Below are 14,169 nucleotides of genomic sequence, written 5' to 3'. Positions count from 1 at the left end.
TGCATGTATTAGGGTAAAGTGTGCATAGAAATGCGTGTGTATGTAAACATTATATACACAAATTGCATTATATTTTTTGTGAATTGTGAATAATGCAAGGCTTTGGATGTTTTGCTAACCGGAAAAGGAAGTAATAGAGGAAGGATATCTGGTCATTCTTTGATGAAGTCAATGGTAAAAGACCACACCTCTCTCTCTTTCCCTCCCTCTCCACCCACTCTTGTCTCTGTGTTCTTGGCAATATTATTTGACCCTTTGAAAATAAATAATAAGATAGAAAGAGCACAACACATTTTAGTATTTCATTACTGAGACTACCCCAAATGCTGAGAATGTTTCAGAAATCTGCAAGATGGTCATTTAGAGCTTTAGAAGAAGAAGAAGAAGAGTTTGGATTTGATATCCCGCTTTTCACTACCCGAAGGAGTCTCAAAGCGGCTAACATTCTCGTTTCCCTTCCTCCCCCACAACAAACACTCTGTGAGGTGAGTGGGGCTGAGAGACTTCAGAGAAGTGTGACTAGCCCAGGGGTCTGCAACCTTTAAGACAAAAAGAGCCACTTGGACCCGTTTCTGAAGGGAAAAAAAGAAACTGGGAGCCGCAAAACCACTGCGACATTTAAAACAAATATAACACTGCATTTTATTTTTAAAAAAATCCGATTTAAATAAAAAAAATCTGATTTAAATAAAAACATCCAATTTTTTTGATTTTTTTTTTTTTTTTAAAATCATTCGTTTTTATCCAACCTGGGGACCACTACCAGGTCACAGCCTGATCCAAGGTGGGTTGCAACAGCATACAAATATTTGATTTGTTGTTGTTGTTTTTCAAAATGAATCCTCAACTGCACACTTGTGTTAAATGTTTGTCCCATGTCTAATTGAAGACTGCTGGCTTTTACAATAATCTTAGTGTCTTTTACCCTTAATATTCCAGACCAGAGGCTATGCTCACCTCTTCCAACCTCCTCTCTTGCTAAATAAAGCACAGAATTGCACCAGAGAAGCCTGTGATGTTTGTGCTGACTTGCATACAGGTGGCTGTAGTAGTTCATAGTGTTCAAACCTTTTTAGGGGAGTTCCCTGCCCCCTTAATGACAAGGGCGATAGATTTTGCACATGAACACAGATCCAAGTTAGGACTCCTCTCTTCCACGCCAACAGGTGCTTTGTCAAGGCTCCCCTAACACACACTCAGGACAGAGGAAAAACTGCAACCTTTTGGGGCGTCATTCTCCTACCCATGTCTCTGTGAGAACCAGCCCTTTATTCTGCCTCCCGTAGTACATCCTCCCCCTTCAAGAAATCATTTCCTTTGGACTTTTGGCCCATCTCCACCCCTATTACTCCTTGTCCTCGCGAAGGAAGCATTTTCACAAGTTTTCTTTTTGGTGGGCTGTCCGTGCTTCCAAACACCTGGAAGTCACGACAGGGGCTTCTCTCCCACCTAGTAAATTCTGCCTCTGCATAAGTTACTCAGGTTTGGTTTTCTTTACCAGCCCACCCACCCACCCACCCACCCCGGTCGAAGCAGAGCAATAAGTCATTTACCTCAGCAGGGGACAAGCTCAGCTCCAATAATGAAACCCTTCCAAGGAGCGGGGGGGGGGGGGTCAAAACTTGTGACAAGCAGGTAGGTGGTTGGAGAGCAGCATCGGAGGGGGAGGGGGGAAGGAAATGAGAGGGGGAGGGGGGAAGGAAGCGAGAGAAAGCTTTCCCAGTTTTTACGCAAGCCGGAGCCTGAAAAGTTGCCAGAGCGCGTGCGGCAAGCAGACTAAAGAAGTGCTATTGTGGGTCGAGTGACCTAGAACTGGGAGAAAAGAAAGCGCGGGAGAACAAGCCCCTCTTTCAGCCGCCGAGGAGGAATCCCCCGGATCTCCTCCAGCCACAGGCTGCCCAACCAAACCGGGACAAAGCCAAGGCGCCGCTCCGCCCGGCAGCCTAAGCAACACACCTGAGGAAGCAGCGGCAGAGGACTCCCCCTCCCCAGTCCCAGTCCCCCACCCCAAGGGACTCGTTGGGGGGTTGCAAAGCCCCCCGCCCACGGCAGGCAGAGAGCTCGACGGTGGTTTCTGCCCAGCCAGCCCAGCTTTGGAAGGCGGGGGCGACGTGACTAACCTTGCCTGGTGAGGTCCGGCGGTGGCTCCGCTCGACGCTGCTGCGGAAGAACGCACAACTGCCTTTTCCTCCATGCAGCCTTTTTAAGCAGCCACGTCCCTGCTGTGCGTGCTCGGGCTCCTAGGCGCCTCCAAGCCCCCTCGCGACACATGCACCCATTGGCTCCTGAGACGCGGGTCCCAGGCAAGGGCGAGTCCCGGCCTTGCTCCGGGGCGGAGAGAGACGCGCGCCCGCGAGAGCGCGGTCTGAGGCTGCGAGCGGAACCAGGAGTGAAGGAGGCAGCGGCAGGGAAACAGGCGCAGCTTCCTCGACCATTTTTAAAAGGAGGGCTTCCCCCCTCGCCCTCGCCCACCACCCGCCGCCCCTGGCCCAGCCCATAGCTGCCTACCTCGTCGTCGCCTCGATGCAGCAGCCAGCAGCAGCTCCACACCAGCAGCAGCAGCCACACCTCTGGAGGCAAACTGCTGCTGTCTGCTGCTGCGCCTGCGCTGGCAGAAACGAGGCACGGCGCATGAGCAGAGCAGCACAGTAGCAGCACCCTCAGCCTCCGGAGGGCGGGCCACCGGCCAGCTGGAGGGCGGCCGCTGCCGCTGGCCAGCTGGAGAAGTGGACAGGCGTATCCGCCCCGGAGCCGCGGCAAAGGTGTAAAAGAGCCGCATGCGGCTCCGGAGCCGCAGGTTGCAGACCCCCGGACTAGCCCAAGGTCACCGAGCAGCTGCATGTGGAGGAGTGGAGACGCGAACCCGGTTCCCCAGATTACGAGTCTACCACTCTTAACCACTACACCACTATTTCCAAACAGGGAAATAGGCAGATGTTTGGTCTTCTGGCTGCCGATGTCACAGAAGCCTTTCTTTCTGCATTTACAGAGTCCTGCTGGGTTTAGAAGGAAATGGCACTTGAAAGCCTCCCACCCAAGCAGAATAGCAGATTTAACCAAAAAGATTCCCTTCCCACCAATGGTGCCAAGAGGAAATTGTAGGGTGGTGGAGCCAGAGTCAATGACAGGCAGAACCGAAAAATTCTACTTTTGTGTCCATCCTGCTCCCAGCTGAATTATACAAGGGACAGCACTGAGACTAAGGAGGAACCACTGCCACCCTCTGGACTGGCTGTCAGAAAGGAGGTTCAGGTGTGGGGTTATTGAGGGCAGACCAAGGTTGGTGGGGCAGTGCCCCAATTTGCCTTCCCCATTTGCTTTTCTTGAGGTATCACCATTTTGCTGTTTTGATGAAACAGTTCAGGAGATGGAGGCAGCTCTCCCCAACACTCATGTGCTTACAGACAATCATCTGGGACATTATTACTGAGATTTCCTTTGTGCTCATTATATTGAGTTCAAAGGTGCAATAGGGCATCTTTATAACTGTACCTTCAGGGACAGGCGAAGTATGCACAGGTGTGCTTTAGGGCTGGCTTATTACCGGTACTTGATATCTTTACTTTTGGTTTATGTACACTTGCAGACTAACTAAATGTGTGCCCTGGCTCCCATTGACTAGCAATGCAGATGGCTGCCTCCACCAACATTTATGAGCGCAACATGAAACTGTTAATTCCCTCCAACTTTTCCCCAATGAAAATAGGGATGTCTTATTCCATACTTTCCAACATTTCTCCGATGAAAATAGGGAGGTCCTATTTCATATCCTTCACCATTTCTCCGATGAAAATAGGTATGTCCTATTCCATGCCCTCCAACATTTCTCCGATGAAAATAGAGACGTCCTAAGGAAAAGTGGGACATTCCAGGATCAAATCACAACCCAGGACGGCTTCTGTAAATCTGAGACTCTCCCTGGAACATAAGGACACTTGACGTGTCTGGGAACCAGAGATGGGAGTCGCTGTATTTCAAATCTACTGTATTTTCCAGGGATTGCAAACATGGTGCTCTCCAAAGGTTGTTGAGCTACAACTCCCATCATCCCAAGTCAGTTTGGCCAACCAGGGATGGTGGGAGCTGCAGTCCAATACATCTGTATTGGAATACACAGAAGAGAATTGCACGATGAGGAGTTGGATTGATGTCCAGCAGTTTCCCCCTTCTAACGCCCCTGGCTTACCAGGTTTGCATTTATCATGGCCTGCTATCTGTTCCTCTCATCAACACGCTGGAGAGTTAATATGATTTCTTTGTACTCAGCATTCCTTCAGTAGAAATGCTTAAGGCTCTAAAAAGGATCAAAGGCTTGTGATCTGTTACAGTTAAGCCAAGACAGGGTCTCACACCCTACGACTAGGGAATGCAGCTGCTTTCTGTCTGCGTTAGCATTTCTTTTCCCATACTTGGAAGGGTAAGGAAGGTATAGACCAGGCATGTCCAACACCCAAGAGACTAAAAAAATAAAATAAAATAAAATAAAATCCTTCCAGTAGCACCTTAGAGACCAACTAAGTTTGTTCTTGGTGTGAGCTTTCGTGTGCATGCACACTTCTTCAGATACCCAAGAGACTGCCATCTACACACAGTATAAAAAGACTGGCTGTGATCTACCCATTGTCATTGCTAGGGGAGGGTTGACCAAAGTTGTTGAGCTTTTTTTTTGGGGGGGGGTGGAGGGTGGAACACAAAGGCAATCACTAACTTAATACTGCAATCGACCTGACACACCCCTGTGATTGACCGGTCATGTTGGACATACCTGGTATAGACCATGGGAAGGCCACTGCTTGGTTAACTCCCTTTTTAATAGTACATGTTGTTAGGGCCAATAACATACAACCCAGGTGGGTGTGATTAATATACACTTTGCCCTCCCCAGTGTAAAACAACTGCGTTTCCACCCCCATCGTTCTGCCCAGACACTAAGGTCCAGTGCCGAGGGCCTTCTGGTGGTTCCCTCACTGCAAGAAGCCAAGTTACAGGAAACCAGGCAGAGGGCCTTCTCGGTAGTGGCACCCACCCTGTGGAACGCCCTCCCACCAGATGTCAAAGAGAAAAACAACTACCAGACTTTTAGAAGACATCTGAAGGCAGCCCTGTTTAGGGGAGCTTTTAATGTTTAATAGACTCTTGTATTTTAATATTCTGTTGGAAGCCGGCCAGAGTGGCTGGGGAAGACACTGTCCCTGAGAATCCAGTGTAAGACCAGCCCAGGGCAACGCTGCCCATCATCCAGCTTCAGCTATGAGGAGGTGTGCCCTCTGCCATGTCTATATGGGTTTCCAAGCAACAGCAGGAGCCTGGGTTATGCAATTTAGGTGGTCTCCTTTAGTTCTGCCTAGCTGTAACGTGCCTGCTAAAAACAGTGTACGATTGACATGCATTCTATTAAGTAATTTTCTTGTTTTCAAATGATGCATATTTTTAACTACTGGTTTTATGTGTACTTTGAATTTTTTCCTTAGGTCTTGTTTTTACCTTCTAACTCCAATGGGTAATTTTGATGTATATTTTATTTTTTATGTAGACCATGGTTTTGCCAGTTAAGCAGTATTTACATTTTTAAAACGGGCAAACGAATAAATCCACGTACGTAGTACGGGATCAAGGACCTTGACGACTGCAGAATTTTCATATTCACACCATTCCAAAATGGACCCATCAGACCATCAAACTTCAATATATTTTATAAAAAATAGTTGACTTTCACAGAAGTGAAGAGATACAATTGCACAATGGTGGACACAATGGTATAAATACATATCACCGAGAAATTGCTTGCAAGAAGTTTAAAAACAGACTGTACAGCACCGCATCTCAAATTGTGTAACAGCCAATAGAATTTTACTTCTTTTCACCTCTAAAGAAATCTGATTCTTAAGTATTTGACTTTAGAAGAGAGTGTGGTTGTTGTTGTTGTTTTATAGAGAAACCCAAATGATATCGATGCACATTCTATTTCAGATTACTGTCCAAATATATTTTGATGTTGAGCAATTAGACAGATTGCTTTTGTTTTTTTAAAAAAAATGATATATGGTAGAAAAAGACATTCATGCAGTTAAGCCACCATTAGTCTCTGACTCTAATATAAGGCAGATCATTAATCTTTTTTATTTTTATTTATTTTTTAAACAATGTCTTTAGCCACTGAAATAAACTTTAGTGCTTTCCATGACAAAGTCATGGCAGGCCTGGTGTAGAGTTAAGAAAGTTACCTCTAATCCCATCCAGATAATTTTAAATAAAGGCTCCGCCATATTTGGAATACATTATACTGTAGAAAAAGCTCTCTCTCGCTCCCCCCCCCATTTCCTTTTCTTAATTCTTACTGGAAAAAAAGAGAACTTAAGAGAAACCCAGCAGAATGCTATTGAGTTCAGCACAAATGACACTGCTTTCAGGTGGCCAGAATTATCAAGATTGAGTTTATGTGTCATCCTCAGTCTTAATTATGTGGAAAAGAGTGACATTGAACAGGACTTGGTGCCCATTATTCCAGGCATACAGAGCCCGATCTCTGGCATTGTAGTCAAGCATGGATATATGAAAATACTGATTATGAAAGGGGATATCCGTGTATTCGTACGTGGAGGTTTTCGTGGAATACGAGTAGTACACCTTGGCTCCAGTTAAGTGAGAATTGGTGACGTACAAGGTGCCACAGATCATGAAGGATTCGCCAGCACTTCTCTTTGGGTAGCCAGTGCTCCAACTTTTCATCACTTCCAACGTGTCCTGGTTCAGCTGGCTGATGACGATGTTGCCCGCGTTCTGATTGGTTGCGTAGACGGCCCACAAGCCAATTTCGTCCGCCATCAGGTCGATATCCGAGAAGCCGCCCCAAGTGTATGGGTAGACGTTGTGGAAGCCGGCGTACTCCAGGCTGCGCTGAGCCAGCACCCGGCCCGTATCGAAGCTGTACTTGATGATGATGTTGCTCTGGTATTTGTTGAAGAAGAGGGAGCCGTTGTAGACCACGTGGTTGGTCCCTGCCCACTTGAAAGGGAGGTTGTATGTCCTCGACTCGGCTCCGCTGACAAAGTCTGCTATCGATTTGTATTCACGGACTATTTTGTTGTTGGTGTAACTGTCCATATACCAGACCTGAAAGCAAAAAAGAAAGAAAGAAAGAAAGAAAGAAAGAAAGAAAGAAAGGATAAGCTGTGAACTTTGGACAGAAGCTTAATTTGCAAGTCGTTCTATCATTTTAAATACAGTTGCTATTTACTCTTTCACTGGAGTCTTTCCATTTGCCACGCAAATCGAGCAAAGGAAAATCAGATCTGATCAGGTTTTGTTCATTGCTGGGTTCGGAAAAGAGGGAGCGGCCCGCCTGCACACAGCAGGGCTCTGCATTTCTCACAGACTGCTACTTCTCAAACTATGTCCCGCAGAACCCCAAGGTTCCATGAAGCAGTCCAAGGGGTTCCTCTGAGAAAAGAACTGTATTGGCAGATGAGCACACACAATGTGTGATTTCTGTTGAGCTGTCGCCATGGGAATTAAATGCACAATTCAAGCAATCTTCCTGCGATTTCCTTCCCTTTCCCCCCTTCTCTTGCCGGGCTCTCCAAGGTTTAAGTCAGTAGCGGCTAATGTGCAGGGGGGCCAGCTTCTAGGGGCTGAACCCTTTTGAGTCCCCGCTATATTTCTGGAGCGGGGCTGGCCCCCACCATCCCCCAAAATTTTGGAGCCACAGAGTGGAGCTGAGCACAGTGTGCCATCAGCAGCTGGCTCCTCCTGCTGTTGCTGTAGAGGGGTAGGAGGAGGAGGAGAAGAGTTTGGATTTGATATCCTGCTTTATCACTACCCGAAGGAGTCTCAAAGTGGCTAACAATCTCCTTTCCCTTCCTCCCCCACAATAAACACTCTGTGAGGTGAGTGGGGCTTGATTATTTAAATCAAGACTTACTGACTAGTGATTTAAATCAAGTCTTACTGACTAGTGATTTAAATCGTGATTTAAATCATGATTTAAATTGATTTATATCAAGTCCACCCTGGTCTCAAACTTGCTGCTTTTAAAAGTTGCCCCTCGGTTGTGTGCTCTCCTAATAGTCAACTCTGCCCCCTTTTAATTCATTTAAATATATTCTACCGTAAATGTTCTGCTGAAGTTTTCTTTAAAGTAAAGGGTTCTACCACAAGCAAAAAGACTGAGAACCACTGCTTTTGACAATAAGGAGAATGATGTGTAGGTCATGGTAATATTAGACCCTTCACTGACATGGCTTCATGTCTCCATGTTGATCAACCCTTTGTGGTTTGTCCTGATTTCATGTTTATTGAAAGGAAAGGGTTGTGCATTGCATTCAGATAGACCCCAAACTAAATCGGGCTGATTTGGTGGAATCTGGACATAGCTGAGTCTGGTTGAGAAAGGCTGGGGAGACCAGAGGGATCCAGGGCTGTCATGGGGCAGGGCAAGGGAAGTAGAGGCAGGCATAGATGGGAAGGAGATGCCTTTCTGGCCTGACCTCTGCTTCCTGCCTCCTGAAGCAGCACCGCACAGGATCGAATCCTAAGCAAAAGATTTGATTCTGTGTGATGCTGGTTGCTGCTCCTTCTCACGTGGCTTCCCTGCATTCAGGGAAACTGCTGATGAAGGAGCAGCAGCAGGGCCATCTTAAGCTTATCTGGCAAGGATCCCTCCGGCACCCCCCACCCCCATGTTTCCCTCCGGGCGGCATGGTGGAGGTGGATGAGGGCAGCAAGCCGATGCTGGGAGGCGCCGCGTCCAGCCTCCGCCTCTTCCCTGGCACCCTCCAGAATGTGGCGCCGTGGTTCCCCGCACCACTAGCCTCTATGGATAAGACACCCCTGAGCAGCAGCACCCTGCAGGATCCAGTCCTCCCACTTGTAAGTAGATAGTTGTAGAGCAGAAGCTTTTGGGGAAGCTAGGGAAGCTTTTAACACTGACTTATAAAAATGTTATATGGAAAAACTTGAGAGAGACATTGTACCACCTTTGAAAATCTTTAATAAAAATAATTTAAAAAAAAAAGACTATTGTATTTTAACATTCTGTTGGAAGCCGCCCAGAGTGGCTGGGGAAATCCAGCCAGATGGGCAGGGTATAAATAATAAATTATTATTATTATTATTATTATTATTATTATTATTATTATTATTATTATTATTATTTAGAAGACCCTATGTTTAGTCCCCAACATCTCAAGCCAAAACGTTCTCAGGTAGTAGGTGCTGAGAAAGACTTCTGCCTGAGGCCTTGGAGAGAGCTGCCAACTGGGCTGAATGGACTTATGCTGTGACCCAAGTCTAAGGCAGCTTCACATCTTTCATTGAACAACTGTTAAAATTCCTGCCCGGCTCCTAGCAAGAAATAATAAAAGTCACGTACTCTGTTATTTTTCTCTGATGCTAATGGATCTGTCATCCAAGCACCAAACCGGGTTCCCGATGTCTTGACTGTAATAGGGCCGGTGATCTTCATCAATTTGCCGCATGCTGAAATGATAAAAAAACAAAACAAAATGACTCTATGAAAATCCCTTCCAAACCACAACGTTGGCTGACTGTGTTCTTCTTCCAGATATACGTGCTGTGAAAGGAGACCAGGTAAGAAATGAAAAACAAAGCAAAACAAAACGCTGGTGATGCCCACTTGCTTTTGGTGCCGTCCAAAAGAAGAAGAAGAAGAAGAAGAAGAAGAAGAAGAAGAAGAAGAAGAAGAAGGATACTTTGTTAAAGTTCTTTAAATGAAGAGTTAGGTTATTTGAAGGATGCAAACAAGACATGGTGTAAGGATTTGAAATAACTAGCGCTTCAGTGGTATATCATTCTTTCTTACTGTTTTATGTAGCATGCATGCAATAAAACCAACAAATGAAACACTGCTTTTTCAGGGAACATTTAGGTTGATTAAAAAGTAGCATATGGGACGCGGGTGGCGCTGTGGGCTAAACCGCTGAGCCTCTTGGGCTTGCTGATCAATCCCCACTGGTCAGCTGTTCAAATCCCCACGGCGAGGGGAGCTCCCGTTGCTCGGTCCCTGCTCCTGCCAACCTAGCAGTTCGAAAACACGCCAAAAAGTGCAAGTAGATAAATAGGTACCACTCCGGCGGGAAGGTAAACGGGATTTCTGTGCGCTGCTCTGGTTTTGGTGTTCCGTTAGTCATGCTGGCCACATGACCCAGAAGAACTGTCTGTGGACAAACGCCGGCTCCCTCGGCCTGTAAAGCGAGTTGAGTACCGCAACCCCAGAGCCATCTGCGACTGGACTTAACCTTTACCTTTACCTTTTAAAAGTAGCATATAATATTGCTGGTTCTTCGCTGTTGTTGTGTTGCGACTTTTTAACGCATTGTCTTATTTGATTGGTGTTTTATTACGTATTGAGGTTTTACCTTACTGCTAGTGATCCATATGGCTCAAAAGAAAGGATACAAATATATACGCACACATATACACATATATATGTGCGTATATATTTGTATGTGGTGTCTTGCCTGAACGCATGGGCCCATACCCAGGAAACCTGTACAGCTGTCATTGGGTTTTTCTACTTGTAAAAGACTCTGCTTCCACCCAGAAATAAGATTCTGGCCTTTGGACCATTGGCTGGAGAACAGCATGCATCTCCTTCTTCCCCCTGCCTCCTGATCACATGTTTATACCCTAATTAAATGCCTAAATCCCAATTAGAGGTTTACATCCTAATTAAGAAACAATGCAAGACTCCTTGATCAGGGCCCAGATCCAGGTTGAATCTGGATCATCCTGAGTGAGATTTAATTTTTATTGTTTTTTATTTATTTATTAAATGGGAAGAAACAATTGCGGCCTTCCTCCGAGGGCACTGCAAGATGCTATCTTTTATATATATATATATATATATATATATATATATATATATATATATATATATATATATATAATTTTATTGTTTTATACTATACTACTACAAAAAATAAAACATACATTCACATACATTTTCCAATTTTGGCTAACATAGCCGTGACTTTCCCTCAGACCTTCCACATGGCTTTCAGAATTATATCTTAATATTATACTTCTTTAATCTACCATTGCTTACATTATCATAAATCTCATACATGCTCTAACGACCATACTTACAATAATATTTCTACACATTAACTACAAAGCTTCTTGAAGTCCTATTAGCGTATTCAACTGCAAATTGTCTTTCAAATAGTTCGTAAATTTAAACCAGTCTTTGATGAATTTCTGGTCCCGCTGTACTGCAAGATGCTGTCACAAAGGGTTTTTGCTCCAAAATGCTGGATCAGCCCTTGGATCAGGGAGCCATCTACAGCCCTAGCATTCATGGATTTCTTTTTTGGGGTGGGGGAAGTATGTAAAAAGTGCACCTTATTTTCATCAAAGCGACTAAGATTCCGTCGGGCGAATTTGAACAAGGTCGAGTGATTTGTAGACGACAAGTTGCACTTCCACGTGGATGAAAATGCTTAAATGGAAGTTAGTTTGAGGGATGCTTTGTTCAATCTGCGTATAACTAAGTAGGTCAAACTGGAGACAAGCAGAACAGGCTGTGTGTCCTGACCGCACCGGCCAAGTTATGACTTCATTTCCTACACTTAAGTTGCTGGAAATGAATGCGCTATATCATCCGAGCCTATTCTCATTCTGTTATAATGGGGCAAGTGCTTTGATAAGCTGCCTTGAGGCACTGAATCCATTGCTGGGCTAAATGGAGATAATGGAAATATGTACAAAGTGAACGGGCACTCAAGTCAATCAACTACATTGGATGAAAGTAGATGTTGCAGGAGCATCCGCCGTGTGTGTGTGTGTGTGTGTGTGTGTGTGTGTGTTTGTGTCCCTTTTCCCTGGAAACATCTAGTATAGGGATGGGGAATCTGTGGCGCTCCAGATGTAGCTGGATGTTCTCTCCTCCCCATCTGAAGCTAGGCCAGTAGTGAGAGAGGAGAGGGGAGTTCTCCTCCAACACTCCATTTGTGGAGTTCTTGTTATCTAGGGTGTTCCCCTCAATCCATCTTTTGGGAGACGTTTCTTCATGACTATTTTTCTTGGATTAGATCGGGTTAAAATATATATGGCATAATAACAACATTTTACTTAATCGGAAGCTGTTTGTAAAATTAAATCAAATAGTCCTGATTTTCTCCATTTCAGAGCATGTCAGTAGGCTTGTGCCGAAATATAAGTCTCTTTGAGAATCCACAGGTGCACAAAGTATTGGGGGGGGGGATGTAACTTTCAATGTAAATAGGGAATTGATTTCAGCAACACAATCTCTACAACAGAGAGGACTTGGATGTATCAAAATATAGGAAAAATACTGTATCCGCCACTCTTAAATCTTTCATAAAATGCGATTTTGAGGGTACCTCTTCTCTCCCTCTCCCTCCCTCTCTTTGTGTGTGGGGGGGGATTACAGGAGGAAAAGTGCTGGAGGTGTTAAGCCCAACGGGGAGCTTTAATACATATATTTTGGGTTCTGCCCTCTTGTCAAACCATTTTGGAAAGAAGTTATGGAAGTAATAAAAAAGATGAACAGACATGGTATCATGTTAAATCCTGAAATATTGCTTTGGGGTTATCTGAAGGATCACATCTTGCAGGGGGACTTAGAAAAGGTGAACAGTTTACTTAAAGCAGCAATACATAAGTGACGGCAGCGCGAAGAACTTTTTAAATATCTTCCTGGTATGAGCAAATTTTGGCTGTAGCATTTCTAGTAGCATTTCTAACCAAAATTGGTGTATTATGTGAGGTTTAAAGAAGGCTGTTTGGAATAATAGTTCATTGAAAAGTGAAGTTTTTAAATAATAATAATAATAATAATAATAATAATAATAATAATAATAATAATTTATTTATACCCTGCCCATCTGGCTGAGCCTCCCCAGACACTCTGGACGGCTCCCAATCGAGTATTAAAAACAATACAGCATTAACTATTAAAAACTTCCCTAAACAGGGCTGCCTTCAGATGTCTTTTAAAAATAGGATAGCTGCTTATTTCCTTGACATCTGATGGGAGGGCGTTCCACAGGGTGGGCGCCACTACCGAGAAGGCCCTCTGCCTGATTCCCTGCAACCTCACATCTCGCAATGAGTCCGGGCTGAACGATGGGGGGTGGAGACGCTCCTTCACGTATACAGGACCGAGGCAGTAGAATATGAAATAGCAAGATAATATTCAACCACATATATTATTTTAGTTGCAGCTTTGCTCTTGCCAACGGTAGGGTGGAAGTCAGGGAGGCCATCGGTAGGTGGAGCCAGAGCTAATGAGAGGCAGCACCAACTCATTCTATTTCTATCTCCTTCCTCCTCCTGGCTGAGTTTTACAAGGTGCAACACTAAGACTAAGAAGGAGGAAGCTGACAGGCAGCGACACCCCCTGGACTTGTTGCAAATAAGAGGGTAGGCAGACGGGTATTTGCTGAAGCATGTTGCGCATGCTGTTGTGGTGCCTGGGAGCCCTGGAAGTCATGTCCAAGGCCCCATGGTGCCCAGGCTCCTAGGACCTCCTGGCGCTGGTGCCAGTGGGTTTGTGTGTGGACATTACTACTTTGTTATGAATGGCTCCTGATGGCCTGCATGAAATGGTTTTAAATTTTATTTATTTCATTTAAACACACTGCACTTCCAGTTACCGACAGACACAAGCACCAAACCCCCCTGCGAAGACACCTTCTGATGTGGTGCTTCTCTCACAACAAAGGCTTTGAAAAGAATCAACTCTTTTAAAAAAACAAAAAAAACAACTCTGTCAGGAGCCAATTCTTCCAAACTGCTTTGGTTTGATAATCAAGGGGGGAATCGCAGAAAAGAAAGTGAGCTTGATTAATGAGCCTTCACAGCACTCTGAGTTTCGGCAGCTGCGGACCCTGCATTTGCATGCAGGGAATGGCTCAGGATGACAAGGTAGGCCCTGAAGCACGTCTTTGTGTGAGTGGTGAGAATGATGGATCAGGCTGTACTATTTTGAGCCGCTTAAGGCCCACACTGGAAACTGCTGGGAGAGAAAATGATTTGGAGAAGAACACCCAGTGACTGGCCTATGAAATACTTGACCTTGGGAACGTATCAAGGGATGGATCGGCACTGATGGATGGATCAGGTAGGAACTGTAAGTTCAGGGCAGGAAAGTAACGGAGGAAATGCAGGGTCCCATTTGATTCTTGC

The 14,169-nt window shown here is 45.2% G+C and overlaps 1 protein-coding gene across 2 annotated transcripts in view; it reads right to left on the bottom strand.

Moving 5' to 3' along the window:
* Positions 1 to 6,309: 6,309 nt before the first annotated feature.
* The window catches only part of OLFM3 (olfactomedin 3), a 142,590-nt gene continuing 134,730 nt past the window's right edge, over positions 6,310 to 14,169 (bottom strand). For both annotated transcript variants that reach the window (XM_033151498.1, XM_033151497.1), the window contains exons 5-6: positions 9,371 to 9,477; positions 6,310 to 7,113 (exon numbers count right to left, since the gene is read on the bottom strand). In XM_033151498.1, coding sequence (XP_033007389.1) covers positions 6,436 to 7,113; positions 9,371 to 9,477 — 785 coding nt within the window. In that variant the 3' untranslated portion in view covers positions 6,310 to 6,435. The remainder of the gene's footprint in view (positions 7,114 to 9,370; positions 9,478 to 14,169) is intronic.

The sequence above is a fragment of the Lacerta agilis genome, chromosome 6 (assembly GCF_009819535.1).
Source record: "Lacerta agilis isolate rLacAgi1 chromosome 6, rLacAgi1.pri, whole genome shotgun sequence".
Taxonomy (NCBI): domain Eukaryota; kingdom Metazoa; phylum Chordata; class Lepidosauria; order Squamata; family Lacertidae; genus Lacerta; species Lacerta agilis.
Note: the sequence above shows the minus strand (reverse complement) of the source record. Positions and strands in the feature narration are given on the sequence as shown.